This window comes from Pongo pygmaeus, chromosome 7, assembly GCF_028885625.2.
Source record: "Pongo pygmaeus isolate AG05252 chromosome 7, NHGRI_mPonPyg2-v2.0_pri, whole genome shotgun sequence".
Taxonomy (NCBI): domain Eukaryota; kingdom Metazoa; phylum Chordata; class Mammalia; order Primates; family Hominidae; genus Pongo; species Pongo pygmaeus.
This window is the reverse complement of record NC_072380.2, coordinates 111,537,205-111,555,989: the sequence shown is the minus strand read 5'-3', so window position 1 is coordinate 111,555,989 and position 18,785 is coordinate 111,537,205. Positions and strand designations below refer to the sequence as shown.

At 37.1% G+C, this 18,785-nt stretch overlaps 1 protein-coding gene across 23 annotated transcripts in view; it reads right to left on the bottom strand.

Annotated features, from left to right (window-relative positions):
• VPS13B (vacuolar protein sorting 13 homolog B) overlaps positions 1–18,785 on the bottom strand; it is a 915,151-nt gene that overhangs the window by 769,164 nt on the left and 127,202 nt on the right. For all 23 annotated transcript variants that reach the window (XM_063669399.1, XM_054497603.2, XM_054497598.2 and 20 more), the window contains exons 13-14: positions 12,545–12,736; positions 5,234–5,403 (exon numbers count right to left, since the gene is read on the bottom strand). In XM_063669399.1, the coding sequence (XP_063525469.1) occupies positions 5,234–5,403; positions 12,545–12,736 (362 nt within the window). The remainder of the gene's footprint in view (positions 1–5,233; positions 5,404–12,544; positions 12,737–18,785) is intronic.

Genomic DNA, 18,785 nt, shown 5'->3' with positions numbered 1-18,785 from the left:
AAATGCATCAATTAAAAGACAGATTGTCAAGGCAGCTAAAGATACAAGACCCAACTATATATTGTCTACAAAAAAACCTACTTTTTAAAAAAATTTTTCTTATGTATTTATTTGAGACAAGGTCTCACGCCTCAACCTCCAGGGCTCAGGTGATCCACTCACCTCAGCCTCCCAAGTAGCTGGAACTACAGGCACACACCAGCATGCCTGGCTAATTTTTGTATTTTTTTGTAGAGACAGGGTTTTACCCAAGCTGGTCTCAAACTCCTGGGCTCAAGCGATCAGTTCACTTCTACCTCCCAAAGCACTGGGATTACAAGCATGAGCCACCACACCCAGCCAAAACTCACTTTAAATATGTAGACACTTGTAGATTAAAAGAAAATAGAGAAATACATACCATACTAAAACTAATCAAAAGAAAGTAGGAGTGGCTATATTAATTTCAGACAGAACAAAAATCAGACCAGGGAAAGCTATCAGAGATAAAGAAGGGATTAAGTAACGATAAAGGTGTCAATTCCGTAAAAAGACACAACAGTCCCTAACATGGATGTGCCTAAAGACACAGTGCCAAAATACACAAAGCAAAATGTGATAAAATTTCAAGGAAAAAACCCGACAAACCCACTGTTTTAGTTGGAGACTTCAATATCCCTCTATCAGATATAATCAGTTCCAGCAGACAGAAAATCAATAAGGACATAATTGAACTTATAACCAACCGGATATAATAGACATCAATGGACTACTTCATACAGCAACAACAGAGTACACATTCTTCTAAAGCTTACATAGAACATTCATCAACACAGACACATTCTAAGCCATAAAACACACCTAAACAAATTTAAAAGAAATCATACAATGTCTGCTATTAGACCATAATGGAATTAAACTAAAAATCAGTAAGATAACTAAAAAATGTCAAAATACTTGGAGATTAAATAACATACTTCTAAAGAACACAAGTCAAAGAAAAAATCTCAAGAGAAATAAAAAATACTTTGAATTAAATGAAAACAAAAATCCAACTTATCAAAATTTGTAGCATGCAGTGAAAGCAATGCTTAGAGGCAAGTTTATAGTATTGAGTTCATATATTACAAAAAAGGAAAATCTAAAATCAATCACCTAAGCTTACACTTCAGGAAATTAAATAAATCCAAAATAAGAAGAAAAGAATTAAAATCAAAACAGAAATCAATGAAATTGAAAATAGGAAATCAATAGAGAAAATAAACAAAACCAAAAGCTAGCTCAATAAAAATCAGTAAGCCTCTCTAGCCAGGCTAAGAAAAAAAGTAAGAGGATACAAATTCCTAATGTCAGAAATGAAAGAGGAACATTGTTACAAATCCCAAGGACACTAAAATGATAATTTTTAAAATACTAAAAACAGGCCAGGTGCGTAGCTCATGCCTATAATCCCAGTACTTCAGGAGGCCAAGGTGGGCAGATCACCTGAAGTCAGAAGTCCAAGACCAGCCTGACCGACATGGAGAAACCTCTTCTCTACTAAAAATACAAAATTAGCCAGGCATGGTGGCGCATGCTTGTAATCCCAGCTACTCAGGAGGCTGAAGAAGGAGAATCGCTTGAACCCGGGAGGTGGAGGTTGCTGTGAGCCAAGATCACGCCATTGCACTCCAGCCTGGGCAACAAAAGTGAAACTCTGTCTCAAAAAAAAAAAACAAAGAAGTACCATAAACAACTCTATACCTACAAATTTGATAACCTAGATGAGATGGACCAATTCTTAAAAGATACAAGCTGATGACCTTGGGTCTAATGATGACCTTTAGATATAACACCAAAGGCACAATCTATAAAACAAAGAATTGATAAGCAGGACTTCACTAAAAATGCAAAATTTCTGCTCTGCAAAATACAAGAAAATTAAAAGACAAGCCACAGATTGGGGGAAAATATTTGCAAAAGACCTATCTGATAAAGGACTATTACCCAAAATATACAAGGAATCCTTAAAATTCAATATTAAGAAAACAAACAACTCTTAAAAAATGGGCAATAGATCTGAAGAGATACCTCACCAAAGAAGATATACAGATGGCAAATAAGCACATGAAATGATGTTTCCATATGTCATCAAGGAAATAAAAATCAAAACAATAAGACACCATTACACATGTCTTAGAATGGCAAAGAACCGAAGCACTGACAACATCAAATGTTGGTAGGGATGTGGAGAAACAGGAACTCTCATTCACTGCTGGCAGGGATGCAAAATCATACAGCCACTTTGGAAGACAATTTGGCAGCTTCTTACAAAACTAAACATACTTTTAGCATACAACCCATCAATCACACTCCTTGGTATTTACCCAAAGGAGTTGAAAACATGCCCACACCAAAACTTGCACATGGATGTATATGCCTGTTTTACTCACAACTCTCAAAACTTGAAAGCAACCAAGATGTCCTTCAGTAGGTGAATGGATAAGTAAATTGTGGTACATCCGTAATGGAATATTAGTAAGTGCAAAGAAGAAATCAGCTATCAAGACATGAAAAGCCAAAGAGGAACCTTAAATCCATATTACTAAGTAAAAGAAGCCAATGTGAAAAGGCTACATACTATATGATTCCAACTATACGACAGTCTAGAAAAGGCAAAACTGTGAGGACAGTAAAAAGATCAGTGGTTGCCAGTGGTTAGGGAGAGGAAGGGATGAATAGGCAGAGCACAAAGGATTTTTTGGGAATTGAAACTACTCTATGTGATATTGTTATAGTAGATAATTATACATTTGTCAACACTCATAGAACATAAAACACCAAGAGTGAACTCTAATGTAAACTGTGGACTTTGGGTGATACTGATGTGTCAATACAGGTTCATCAATTATAACAAACATACTACTCTGTTGAGGGATGTTGACAATGGGGGAAGCTATGTATGTGGGGGAGTCAGTTTATGAAAAGTCTCTGTACCTTTCACTCTGCTTTGTGAATCTAAAACTGCTCTAAAAAATAGTATCTATTTAAAAAATTAGATGATAGCAAAAACAGAAATGACAAAATGCAGACATATTTTAATTGTCTCCAGTGAAATTTTCTCTACATGATCTCTTAATCATAATACACTACCATACTTAATTATGAGTGGCCAGTAGAGAGCAACAATAAAGTTAATGCATATAGTTAATTCCCTCATATAAGTTCTTCTTTAAAGTTAGGACACTTTTTATTTCTATGATTATCACTGTCAGCAGACACCAACCTTTCTGGCATCAGAGATTAATTTCATTGAAGACAATCTTTCCACAGACAGGAGAAGGGGTATGGTTTCAGAATGAAATTGTTCCACCTCAGGTCATTAGGTATTAGATTCTCATAAGGAGTGCCAACCTAGATCCCTTGCATGCACAATTCACAATAGAGTTTGTGCTCCTATGAGAATCTAATGCCATCGCTGATCTCACAGGAGGCAGAGCCCAGGTGGTAATGCTTACTCACCTGCCATTCACCTCCTTCTCTGCAGCCCAGTTCCTAACAGGCAACTGACCAGTACTGGTCCACATCCCAGGAGCTGGGGACCCCTGATCATTATATGAACATCAAAAGAAATATATGAAAAAAAAAAAAAAAAAAACAGGCCAGGTGTGGTGGCTCACACCTGTAATCCCAGCACTTCGGAAGGCTGAGGCAGGTGGATCACCTGAGGTCAGGAGTTCAAGACCTGCCTGACCAATATGGTGAAATCCTGTCTCTACTAAAAATACAAAAATTAGTCGGGAGTGGTGGCATGCGCCCATAGTCCCAGCTACTCAGAAGCCTGACAGGAAAGTTGCATGAACCCAGGGGGCAGAGGTTGCAGTGAACTGAGATTTCACTACTGCATTCCAGCCTAGGCAACAGAGTGAGACTCTGTCTCAAAAAGCAAACAAACGAACAAATAAGGCCTTGTATGTATAAGTCAAACTCAGAAAGCAATACATTGTATATGGATCATAAACAAATATTAAGCATTCTCAACAATTACAGCAGACATCACTCAGTTCCTAATACATGCAAAATAGTTTACATGCATTATTTCAATGAAAATTTAAAATACTCCTAGGAGCTAAGTACTGTGGTGGGACTAGTCTGTACCAGCATCCTGATAATGTTACACAAATCCATGCCATGAAGGCAATACTCAACCACAGCAGACCTTGGTAGAATATCCTGTGATCCTCCAAAAACAAAGGATAGTATGTGGTCTTGTGAGGAGCTGCTAAAAGAGCATTTCTCATTCATCGTCCCATCTTGAGAGAGGCGGCCATGAAACATTTTCTCTTCAGCATTCCTCATTCAGCTGAGTTATGGGCTTTCCACATATGCACTAAGCTACACCACTGCTTAGCTGCAGTGTGAAACTGAATTGTTGCCAGCAGGGTGCCCCACGATGTACCAACAGAAGTCATTTGGCCCTTTGGTTACAGGTTGTCCTACGGAACAAGGGACAGGGGAGCTGGCACCATTAGTGACTTTGCTTCTGCTGTCTATGTAAGTAATAAGCTGTCTGAATCTAGGCAGGCTGACAGTTTTACTGGCTAAAACTTAAATAGGCAGCTTGAAAAAATACAATCGCTTTCTTTTTGAGAAGAGAAAATCAAGGCTTAGAGATATAAAGTAATTGTCTATGGAATTATAGCTGGTATATGGTCTGACTTCTAGGCCCATATTCTTCAACATTTCTTTATACACTCTCAAGATTAAGTTTATTTTATTAAAAATATAAATTTAAAATTACATTTTAAAAATTAACATAGTTAATTTTTAGTTCATAGTTACATTGCTTTTACTTCATCATGGATAACTATATAAGCAGATACTTTTATCTTTCTCTTTTTTTTTTTTTTTTTTTTTTTTTGAGACAGGGTCGCACTGTGACACCCAGGCTAAAGTGTAGTGGCGTGATCATAGTTCACTGCAGCCTCAAACTTCTGGGCTCAAGCAATCCTCCCACCTCAGCCTCCTGAAGAGCTGGGAATACAGGCATGTGCCACCATGCCTAATTTTTTTGAGAGACAAGGTATTGCTGTTGCCTAGGCTGGTCTCAAACTCTTGGCCTCAAGTGTGCATCCTGCCCCAGCCTCCTGAATTGCCAGGATTACACGCTCAAGCCACTGTGCCCGGCTGCAGATATTCTTTCAGTAAATGACAAAAAAAAAAAAAAAAAATCCATATATGAGGGGAAAAAAATATAGCAAATCACAAAATATACCTTTTCTCCCATAATGACAGGTAGTAAATGGTCCAGCAAGTTGAATTCAGCCATGGAAATTGTGCAGGTACATTTGAGGAGAGTAACACTTGTATGTCGAGTAGGAATATATTCCTCCAGAAAAGACACCTCTTCAGGATTCAGTATCGTTTCATTTTCATCCTTAATATCTAAAATTAAAACGATAAAAAATTAATAAAGAATATTTTTAATAATATTCTTAAACAACTGAAAAATGAATTAGTTATCCAAACTATAAGGTCAAATCCTGTTTTTCTTTTCAACAATGAAGCAGGTATAAAACAATAAGTTACCTTTAACAAACATAAGTTGCACTATTCTCGAATGTAAATGTATCTTTGTTATATAAAAATTTACCAGCTTTTTATTTTAATATATCTTTAAGAAATCCCCAATTTCTTTCTTTAAAAGAGTAACAGCTTTTGGTCATTAAAATACCATTGAGATAATGTAAAGGCAAGACACAGACTGAGAGAAAGTATTTGCTACAGATAGATGGGAACGGGGAAAATCCAGCTCCATGAGGGACTTGTACCTACAGCATATTAAAAACAAAAATTAAAAAAACTTCTAAAAATTGTTAAGAAATAGACAATCTCACACCTGTAATCCCAGCACTTTGGGAGGCTGAGGCAGGTAGATCATCTGAGGTCAGGAGTTCAAAACCAGCCTGGCCAACATGGTGAAACCCCATCCCTACTAAAAATACAAAAATTAGCCAGGGATGATTAGTACAGGCAGAAACCTGTAATCCCAGCTATTCAGGAGGCTGAGGCAGGAGAATTGCTTGAACCCGGGAGGTGGAGGTTGCAGTGAGCTGAGATCACACCATTGCACTCCAGCCTGGGCAACAGGAGAAAAACTCCGTCTCAAGAAAAAAAAAACAACTGACAATCAATCTTCATTCTGAGATTGTGTTTTTCTATCATTTCACATTAAAATATTATTTATCTTATAGACAATCAATAAAAAGACTTGAATAAGCAAAAGATGATCTATCCAGTGGTCAAAAATGATACCTAAAGCTGGTGCTCAGTGAGCCTAGGGTATTTTGGGTATAAATAAGTATAATAAGTAGGGGAAGGGATCCTACTAGTGTATAAAATAAGAAGTATGGGCCGGGCACGGTGGCTTATGCCTGTAACCCTAGTACTTTGGGAGGCCGAGGCAGGCGGATCACGAGGTCAGGAGATCGAGACCATCCTGGCTAACACAGTGAAACCCCATCTCTACTAAAAATACAAAAAACCAAAAAACAAAAAAAAACTAGCTGGGCATGGTGGCAGGCACCTGCAGTCCCAGCTACTCGGGAGGCTGAGGCAGGAGAATGGCATGAATCCAGGAGGCAGAGCTTGTAGTGAGCCAAGATCGCGCCACTGCACTCCAGCCTGGGCAACAGAGCGAGACTCCATCTCAAAAAAAAAAAAAAAAAAAAAGAAGTATGTGCCTGCATTGAGGCGTTCGACATCATTAGACATCAGGTAATTGTGAGTAAAGTCACAGTGTGATAGCACTACATACCCATTGGAATGGCTAAAATGAAAAAGACCAGAATACTAAGCATAGAGCAAGCATACAGAGCAAAGGTCAGCAAACTTCTTTAAAGTGAGCCACCACGCCCGGCCAATGGTTTACTCTTGAGGTCAGAATAGTAACCAGAAGAGGACACAATGGAGACGTCTGAAGTGCTGGTAAGTTTCTGTTTCTTAAACAGTTACATAGATGTGGCTAAGTTTGCAAAATTCAGCCAGGCACAGTGGCTTACGCCTGTAATCCCCGTACTTTGGGAGGCTAAGGTGGGTGGATCACCTGAGGTCAGAAGTTCAAGACAAGTCTGGCCAACATGGCGATTCCCCGTCTCCACTTAAAAAAAAAAAAAAAAAATTAGCCAGGCATGCGCACCTGTAATCCCAGCTCCTCAAGAGGCTGAAGCAGGAGAATCATTTGAACCCAGGAGGCAGAGGTTGCATGAGTAAAGACTGTGCCACTGCACTTCAGCCTGGGCAACAGAGAAATCCCTCATGGACTGTGTAGGATAAAATGTCAGAATCTTATCCAAATGTAGAAAGGAGTATGAAAAGTTGCTAAGGTGGCATAGGAAAGACATGCCATATCGTAAGTCATACAAGAAGGAGAAAAAAGCTGTTCGAGCAATTCTTTTTTTTTTTCTTTTTATTATTATTATTATTATTATTATTATTATTATTATTATTATTATACTTTAGGCTCTATGGTACATGTGCGCAACGTGCAGGTAAGTTACATATGTATACATGTGCCATGCTGGTGCGCTGCACACACCAACTCATCATATAGCATTAGGTATATCTCCCAATGCTATCCCTCCCCCCTCCCCCCACCCCACAACAGTCCCCGAAGTGTGATGTTCTCCTTCCTGTGTCCATGTGTTCTCATTGTTCAATTCCCACCTATGAGTGAGAATATGTGGTGTTTGGTTTTTTGTTCTTGCGATAGTTTACTGAGAATGATGATTCTTAAGTTTATTCAAAGAAATAAAATGGCTTAATTTTGAATATTCCTTTTAATATTTTTTCATTTCTCTATACATTTATAACCAACAGTAAGAGAATGTTTAATGTTTTGACAACAATTTGTAAAGATTGTGCAACAATTTAATTCTTCACCCTGATAAAGATCACTTTGCGTGGTCTTTTTATAGTCCCAAGCCATCATGGCAAGTGAGGACTGCATGTATATTAAAAATAAAGTCAGTTAGAAGGTTCTTTATATACATCACATTTTTGAGATGATAGACTGCTTCAAAACTTCAAATACAGATTATACACACACACACACACACACACACACACACACGGCATACGTCTACTGTAGCAGATTGCTAACCGCCCAGGAGTATTCATTTTCTCCTTCTTTCATTTAGCAACAAAACCCTCTGGATTCAAGTCAGGTATATGGACTCCTCCTAGAGATTACCTTGTAGTTAGGTGTGGGGACATGTCACTATTTTGGTCAATGGGATGAGAGTGCCATGTCCTTAAAATGGGACTACAGGCCGGGTGCGGTGGCTCACGTCTGTAATCCCCGCACTTTGGGAGGCCGAGGTGGGTGGATCACTTGAGGTCAGGAGTTCGAGACCAGCCTGGCCAACATGGTAAAACCCCATCTGTACTAAAAATGCAAAATTAGCCAGGCATGGTGGCAGATGCCTGTAATCCCAGCTACCCGGGAGGCTGAAGCAGGAGAATCTCTTGAACCCAGGAGACAGAGGTTGCAGTGAGCCAAGATCGTGCCACTGTACTCCAGCCTGGGCAACAAAGCGAGACTACATCTTAAATAAATAAATAAATAAATAAATAAATAAGACTACATACCTTCGTTTATGCTCTTGTTCCCCCTTCCTCCTGATTAAAATTACACACCATAATGGTGACCCAATTCTGACTATGTATATATGGCATATCTCTGGGGTTGGCAGAACAATAAAATAGAAGGAATCTGGGTCTAAGACAACCTCATAAAAAAGTTTCCCTGGAATACTAACCAACTTGGACTTTTACATGAGAAAAATAAATAACACCAATAGATCTATATTAAAAGAGTCAAGGGCCAGCACAGTGGTTCATGCCTATAATCCCAGGACTTTGGGAGGCCAAGGCAGGATTGTTTGAGCCCAGGAGTTCAAGATAAGTCTGGGCAACATAGTAAGACTTCATCTCTACAAAAAAAAAGATTAGCTGGGCTTGGAGGTGCACACCTATGGTCCCGGCAACTCAGGAGGCTGAGGCAGGAGACTCACTTGATTTTAGGATATCAAGGCTACAGTGAGCCATGATCACACCACTGTATTTCAGCCTAGGCGACAAAGTGAGACCCCATCTCCAAACAAAAACAAAACGAAACAGCCAACCCAATATTCCATTAGAGATATATGTAAATGAAAGTTATAATGAGGTTATTTCTAACCTAAACAAATGTTCCCTCAAAACCAAAATGAGTAACTTCTCCCTCCAATATAAAGGTTTACCACAGCGTTACAGTAATTAAGTCAGCATGGTACTGACAGTGGGAAATATCATAGGTCTACTAACTGAAAACAAACTAGAGGACTCAGAAACAGACCCACACAAATATGCTCAATGGATTTTTGACAAAGGTAAAAAACCAGTTCAATAAAGAAAGGATGGTGCTAGTGCAATTGAAAATTCAAAGACACATAAATAAACCCCTATCTAAACCTCACTCCTTATGTAAAAAATTAATTCAAAATGATGACATACTTGAGTATAAAATGAAAAACATTAAAACTTTCAGATTAACCCAATTTTTAAAATGAGCAAAAGACATATGCAGTTCACTGAAGAAATAAAAATGGCAAAAGCACATAAAAAGATGTTCAGCATTATTAGCCAATAAGGAAACACAACTTTAAAACAACAGTGAGATGGCAGATTGCTAATTAAAACTACACATCTATCAGAATGGCTAAAATAAAAAGCAGTGACAAAACAAAATGCTGGGAAGATGTAAAGAAGCTGGATCACACAGTCATCATTGGATAGGAATGTAAAATAGTATGGCCAGTCCTCAAAACAGCTTGGTAGTTTCTTTAAAAAAAATAATAAACATGCAACTACCATATGACCCAGCAATTTATCCTGAAGAAATGTTTACACAAAAACCAGTACACAACTGTTCAGAGCAGCATTATTTGTAATAGCCCAAAACTAGAGTAATCCCAAATATTCTTCCATAAGTGAGGGAATTAACAAACTATAGTATATGTATACAATGGAATACTACTCAGCAGGAAAAGAAACAAACTACTGATACATGCAACAACTTGAATAAGTCTCCAGAGAATTATGCTCAGCAAAATAAGTCAACCTCAAAAGCTTACATACTGTATGATTTCACTTATTTAACATTGTTGAAATGACAAAATTTTAGAAATGGAAGACAAAAGTTTCCAGGGGTTATCCCTAGCCCCTGGAAAAGAGGGAGGAGAAAGGAACATGGTAGGGAAGTGGGTGTGGTTATAAGAGAGCAACATGCCAGATCCTTGTGGTATTGGAACTGTTCATTTTCTTGACCATGGTGAACACACAAACCTACAAAGGTAATGAAATTGTATAGAACTTAATACACATGCACACAAATGAGTGCAAGTAAAACTAGGAAAATCTAAATTTTTTTAAATGAAAACATATGCCAACCATACTATTTACTATTAAAATAATAAGTTAATAACTTCCTATTCAAAACTTACCAATGATTTCCCATCACATTTAGAATAAAATCCAGACTACGTGGTCCCTAAAACCCAACACGGTGATTGATGTCTACCTCTATGACTTACAAACATTTATTGTGCTTCAGCTATTCTAGCCTGTTTGTATCCCCGTATACTGCCAAAACTGTTCCTACCCCAAGGCTCTTGCACTTGTCTACATAAAACCCTCTTTTCATCATTATATGCATGATTCACTCCCTTACATCATTCACAAGTTAGCTCACATATAAACTTCTCCAGAGAAAACTTTCCTAAAGTCCCTACTAAAACAGCTCTCCCCTCCTTCTGTTTCTAGCACTCTTCCTCATACTTTCTTTTATTTTTTTTCTCCAGTATTTATCAATGACTGAAATGATATTTTAACTTGTTTACTATTTGTCTACCCCGTGAGGATATAAGCTCCATGAGACCAAAGGCTTTATATGTCTTGTTTGCTATACTATCCTAGCACATAAAGAATGTCTGGCACAGGGTAGGCATTCAAGTAAGGTACAATAAATGAATGCATGGATGTGTCAAGCACTTACTGTACACTGGGTTAAGTGCTTTTACGTGCACTATCTCATTTAGTGCTCAGAACAATCATTGGAAGTAGGTCCTATCAGTGTATCATTTAAGGTAACAGTAAAGTTGCTGGGACAAAAGTAAAGTAATAGAAATTTCAACAAAAACAGCAGCTTTTTTTTTTTTTTTTTTTTTTGAGACAGGGTCTTGTGTTGGCCAGGCTGGAGCACAGTGGCACAATCACAGCTCACTGCAACTTCAACCATTCAGGCTCAAGCAATTCTCCCTGCTCAGCCCGGGGACCACAGGCATGTACCACCACACCCAACTAATTTTTTTTTTTTTTTTTTTTTTTTTTATCTTTTGTAGAGACTGGGTCTTGCCATGTTGCCCAAGCTGGTCTCAAACTCCTGGGCTCAAGCAATCCTCCTGCCTTGGCCTCCCTAACTACTGGGATTACAGATATGAGTGACCATGCTCAGTCCTTATTTCTCTTTCATGAAACAATCTGAGTCTAAAGGATCCAGGGCTGACATGGTGCCATCACAGTACTGAGGACCTAGGTGCTTTTTATCTTGCTACTCTGTCATCCTCAGCATGCAGCTTTAATCTCAGATCTAAAATGTCAGGTCCAGCCCATACCATTGTATTTATTTTCCAGCGAGAAGAAAAGAAGGAAGGCATGCTCTTTTCCTTTTAAAGTCATGGCCCAAAACATCACATAAAGTTCTGCTCCCATCCCAGTAGACAGAACCTAGTCATATGACTATCCCTTAAATGTATAGTCTTTATTTCTGTTACAGAAATTTCTATTACTATGAAAAAGGATGGATATTGAGGAGACAATTAGCCATCTCTGTCACAATAACTAAACTTATTATAGAGACAGAGAAATGAAACATCAAAGATGTTAATTAAATTTCCTAAGGATACTAAGAATTGAGGGTCAAATTTTAAACTATAGTCTGACTCCACAGGGTGAGCTCTTCATTATCTTATACTTCCTCATTACACTATTATGCTCTACTCTAGAGTTGCTTTACTGCTTTAAAAAGGAATTCGTATTTTATGAAACTATGACAACCATAGCTATCTACCATGTAGAAAAAATTAGTTGTACAGCAATTTTTTCTAAACCAGTAGTGCCTAAGTTTTCTTGAATGTTAAATTTGTGTGTTTAGAGCCCAACTTTGTATCTGGCTCCTTAGAATCCATTAATGTGAAAAAAAAAGTCATATTTACAAGTATCCACTAGAAAAAGTACCCAAAAGGTATAACAATAAAATACTGACAAATACTGGCAAATAAAGTACTTGTGCAATAATTTTCAAATCTTGATCTCTCCAACTTCTACACACAAGTTTATTCTTTAAATAAACAGCTACATATATCAAAGTCCTTGCAAACAGGCAAATTACACTAAAAACGTAAAGTTAGCAAGACAACACAAATTGGATTATATAATTATTCTCAAAACAAATGGCAAAAGATTCTAAATTAATCCAGAAACAAACCTGATTTTAGCCTGCTATATGGTTCATATTCGTGTTCCAAGGCACACACAATCATTTTCAAAATCCTATGCACCGCACTGCTATCCAAACGAAAATCGAGAGGACCTATAACAAGGCTTTTGGTGGACTTCTCCTGAACTGTTCCCAAATCTTCACTTTTCCCTGAAGAAAAGTCTTGTTGATTTGTGGAACCTAAAAGAAGTCAAATTTTATATTTTAAGCATCAATTGGATATACCAAGTATATATTTTAAAATCGCTCTTCTCTCATTTTTATAGCTTGTAGCTTAATGCCTTAAAACAAATTCCCAGTCAGCTGCATACAGAGAGCCCTGCTGATTTGTATTTCTCTATGCATATAATAAATTACTGATAAAAAGCAATTCATTAAAATTTATTCCTGTTATTTAATATTAAAATAAGCAATATAAAATCAAAATTGTCATTCTTAGAAAATTATTCTGCAAAACCTAATTGGCTTATATCTAGTAATTCTATACACAATATGCATTGACTGAGAGGGGGTACTTTGGAGGAAACTCCATTTTACTAATTTATCTTAGTAAATTATCTTAGTCTATTGAAAATTGGGTTATTTAAGTAACATGATCACAGGGTGCCTTGAGAGTTTTATAATGACCATGGAAATGAACAGTAGGTATTACCTGCTTTGAACTTTTTCTAGAATAGATTCATTATGGTGATGCTCCATGGTACAGAATCCTACTTCCTAGATTCCTCATCTCCTCATACACTGTTTTCTAAATAAGATATTGGCCCCACCTATAGGCATGTGTCATTATCTAATATGTACACCTCTTAAATGAGAGTTTTGTATACATAAATCCATTATTGTAAGTGATAAAAACGATTTTTAATTTATAATGCATTTTGTTTATTCAGACAAAAAGAAGAAAGATTTTTCCAGGATTTAGTAACTTTAGAAACTAGAAAGGCCTACTTACACAAAACTTTTATATCTATACCTTCTAATACTTTTATACAAAAACATATTTCCATTATTTCATGCAAAGGAGTACAGTTCAATCTTTAGTCTTCATCATATGAACAAAAATGAATTAGATTAAATGATAGATTGATTTTTATTTATTTATTTTTGGGACACAGTCTCAGTCACCCAGGCTCGAGTGCAGTGGCGTGATCTCGGCTCACTGAAAGCTCCACCTCCTGGGTTCATGCCATTCTCCTGCCTCGGCCTCCCAAGTAGCTGGGACTACAGGCGCCCACCACCACGCCCAGCTGATTTTTTTTTTTTTTTTTTTTTAGTAGAGATGGGGTTTCACCATGTTAACCAGGATGGTCTCGATCTGCTGACCTCATGATCCGCCCACCTCGGCCTCCCAAAGTGCTGAGATTACAGGCGTGAGCCACCACGCCTGGCCAAAAATTAATTCGATTTATTACTCACATATTTTTAACCAGATGACTTAGTGCAAAGATTAAAGCTGACTATATAATACAAGTAAAAATCTAAAAGCCCAATGTCACATCAAATAAAACATACAAAGTTAATCGTATACATATTTTGTAAGATGTATGATTAATACTGACTCACATTAGGAATTAGGTATAAATAACATACCATTCACATCAAAACCATTACTTTCATAGCTAAAACCATTACATTTCTAGAATTACATGTAAGACAGAATGAGGTAACTTAAAGATAGAACTTCGGTTACAAATCAAAATACTCAAAAAGCAATAAAAATGCCCTGCTATGGGTCCTTTATGGGATAACAGACTTCCTAAATGATGTCACTGTATAACAAGACTCTTCTTTTAGACATAAAATTGTCTCTAAAATAATAGAGGCCAATGCCGCCCATAATGAAAACTGAATATAATGCAGTTTAAATTTAGATACCATGGCTTGTCTGAAATGTAAAAACACAACTGGCTTTTAGCTATATATTTTCAGCTATTTACTTGTGCCCACCTTTCATGCATCTGGCCACTCCAGCTCCCTGAATGTTTGGCTGCTCTTATTAAGAGTCAAGACTCTTTCTCAATTCTTGCCCTTCAATTCAATAACTTAATTGTTTCAGATTTATCTCCTATTGTATCTCTAAAATTGGTTATCTCTAAAATCTTCCTGTTGTACATTACAATTTCAGCTATCTACTTTAGGGTCCATAACATTTGTAATAACCCCCTTAAACAGAAAAGACTAGAAAGGTAGTCATTACAACATTAACAAATATTTACACAATTATATTAATAATAAATAGTTCCATTTAGTTTTTAAAACATCATTTGCTTTCAAGCACCATAAAAAAAAGTAAAATAATTGTCAGAAGATGCTTATCTTGTGGAACACAAGGTTCAAACTTTTACTGGTGTCTATAAGAAGCTCATGGGCAAAATATGTTAATTTTTCCAGAGTTTCAGTTGTAAACAAAAATGACTACATAAAGTATACTCACAGAGAAGGAGAAGGAGGAGGAGGAGGAGGAGGAGGGGTGGAGGGGAGGAAGGGGAGAAGGACCGGGAGGAGGGGGAGGAAGGCAAGGAGGGGGAGGACAAGGAAGGGGAGGAGGAGAAGAGAAGGGGAGGAGGGGGAGGAAGCAGCAGCAGCAGCAAGAAGAAAGAAGGAGGAGGAGAAGAAGAAGAAGAGAAGCAGCAGCTTATCATCAATATCAAATAGTAGCACAGGAAACTTAATTTTTATTTATATGCCATAGTATAATGTGGACAAGATACTATTATATCATTTATTACAAGAAAAATAAATAATAGAAGCTTCCTTTATTACTGTATTTACTAGTTTCTTTTCTTTTCTTTTTTTTTTTTTTTTTTTTGAGATGGAGCTTTGTTCTTATTGCCCAGGCTGGAGTGCAGTGGTATGATCTCAGCTCACTGCAACCTCCACCTTCCAGTTTCAAGTGATTCTCCTGCCTCAGCCTCCCAAGTAGCTGGGATTACAGGCGCCTGCCACCACCCCTGGCTAATTTTTGTATTTTTAGTAAAGAAAGGGTTTCACCATGTTGGCCAGACTGGTCTCAAACTCCTGACCTCATGGTCTGCCCACCTCAGCCTCCCAAAGTGCTGGGATTACAGGCATGAGACACCACGCTCGGCCTAGTTTCTTACATTAATTAGAATACTACGATGAACTTACTTAAAACATACAAAATCAAATCTGCCTTCAAACTATCAGGATTCACTACAAACTTTGTAAAAATATTGGCTCAATATGTGTTTAGATATTTACTTAGATAAAATTTAGGCCACTTTTTGATAACGTAGACCATAGAAACAAAAAAAAAGTTGTCACAAAAAAACAAGAGTTTTAGATAAGGTTTTTTTTTTTAAGTATTTACAAGTATCCTCTTATAGGAACTCATTACTTTTCCTAGCTCATTAATACTTAAAATTCTACAAATTTCTTGTTTCAGGTAAACCAAGAAAGAAAGAAATATCAACAGAGGGCCGGGCGCAGTGGCTCACACCTGTAATCCCAGCACTTTGGGAGGCCGAAGCGGGTGGATCACGAGGTCAGGAGATCGAGACCATCCTGGCTAACATGGTGAAACCCTGTCTCTATTAAAAATACAAAAAGTTAGCCGGGCGTGGTGGCGGGTGCCTGTAGTCCCATCTACTCGGGAGGCTGAGGCAGGAGAATGGCATGAACCCGGGAGGCGGAGCTTGCAGTGAGTCGAGATTGCAACACTGCACTCCCGCCTGGGCGACAGAGCAAGACTCAGTCTCAAACAAAAAAAAACAAACAAAAAAAAAAGAAAAGAAATATCAACAGAGTAGTTATAAATGTAGGCTCTAGAGCTGGATAGGTTGGGTTCAAATCCCACATACTGTGTATGATCTTGGTTCTTGTTACTTTACCTGTAATGGGTTTGCTGTTTCCTCATCTGTAAAATGGGGATAAACCAAAAGCAAGACAATGGTTCTCAATGAATCTCAAAACAGCAATCTCCTCCAGTAAAGGAGAAGAGTGTGGTAGAAAAGAAACACATAGGAGGCTTACTGGATGCTAACAATGTCCTATTTCTTGGTGTGCGTGGAGAATACACAGGTGTTCAGTTTTAAATTCTTTGCTGTTCTGTACATGTGTAATATTCAATATTTTGTTTTAAAAGTTAAGGACTATGATATCTGTAACACTGTATACTATTCATGGAAGTGAAAAATATGAAAAACCCAAAAGTTAACAAACTACTGGCTTCTCAGAAGTAATATATAAACAATCTAACAAACATAAATCATGTTTCTATCTTTTAAAAACTGCAGGAGAGGCATACATACAAATAAAGATGTTCTGTGCTAGGTTTCCTTTGCTTGAAAGATAACTACTACATACTCCACCTCCTCACAAGACATGGAATCCACAGCACGTGCATAAGACATTATACTGAACAAGAGGAAACCTACCAGCTTACAAGTGGCAATTACAACACTATAATAATTTGCAACGCTATTAGAACATAAGACTTCTGAGTTGCACTTTCATATATATAACTGGCTAAGGAATATTTACACTTCAATGTCCACAGATATCTCAAAACTCATCTTTTCCTCCAAAAATTTTCCTCTTATCTAGCTTTCTTAATAGTTATCACTATCCACCAAGTAACTCAAGACCAGAATCTAGTAAACTATTTAATTTTGTTTTTAAACAAACCAATGTCAGGCCCATGAAAATTATCAGCAGATAATTAAATCCCTGTGATTGCAGTAGAAACTATAGGACTACAGTGAAAGCAGGAAGACCAGTAAGAAAGCTTTAGAACCTGGCTGGGTGCGGTGGCTCACGCCTATAATCCCAGCACTTTTGGAAGCCAAGGTGGATGGATCACTTGAGATTAGGAGTTCAAGTCCAGCCTGGCCAACATGGCAAAACCCCGCCCCTACTAAAAATACAAAAATTAGCCAGGCATGGCAGTGCATGCCTGTAGTCCCAGCCACTTAGGAGGCTGAGGCATGAGAATCGCTTGAACCAGGGAGGCAGAAGTTGCAGTGAGCCGAGATCATGCCACTGCACTCTGAGCAACAGAGCAAAACTCTGTCTCAAAAAAATATATATATTAGAACCTAGAGATGATGGTACATATGAACTAGATGCTAGTCCATATGGTAACAGTGATACCACTGTTATCATCTGTGGACCAGATGGCTAGGAGCGAAGGAAAAAGTGTGTCATGATGACTCCCACGTTTCTGGCTTGAGCAACAAGAAGAGGATAGTACGATTTTCCAAGAAGAGAAGCCTAAAAATAGAGAAGCAGAGGTAGTAAGTGGTCATAGGAATATTTATTAATAACTCAATTTTGGACAAAATCAGTTTTGAGATATCTGAAAGACAGAGGTAAAAACATCAAGTATGCATTGGATATTTAATTCTGAATCTTAGAGAAGTTTGGACTATAAAATGCAAATTTGGGTATCAACAACATATGGAAAGCACTTAAATCCATGGAAAAGAATGAAATTAACTTGGGAGAAAGTTTAGGGAAAGAAATTAAGGACTGACCAACGAAAACATCAACATTTAGAAACCATTCCAAAAGCAGAAGCCAGAAAATCACTGCTCTTTCCTTCTTTCTTCATCAAAAACAAATTTACTTCAAGATCAACTCTGCGAAGTTTCAACCTCTCAAGAAAAAGTTGTCATTTTTTTTTTTTTACCCACACTTCTTCTAGTTCTCTATACTACTCTTCTTAACATGCTATGCTATAATCATTTACTTAAATGCCTAGTTCAACACCACCTATTGGCTCCTTGGGAAATGCTTTGGTTTTCATTGCATTCATCTGTACCTAACATATCACCTAATACACTGAAATCATTTTTATAAAACATGAAAAATTCACCAAAAAAAACTGTGAACCTATTTTCACTAACTTTTCAACATAAAAAAGACTGAAATAGTAAGTACATTATATATTGATGTAGAAATAAAAAAAAAGTTGAAATTTTTTAAATGTCATTTATTTCCAAAAAATAGAAAAAATACAATAATAAGGTACATAATAAGATAATACAATCTATGCATCTAAAGTTTCTGGAAGATTTTCTATTTTTCTGATTGATACAACACATTCTTTTTAATTAAAAATTAGTATCACCTTCAAAGTGTATTTAGAATAGAAAAGGTTTATTCTTTTTAAAAATTTAATGTAATATAAAATTTATCAGAATCATAATATATGGTACATATGAGAACTAATTCTAATAGGTTATACAAAATGTCTTCAGTCAGCTGT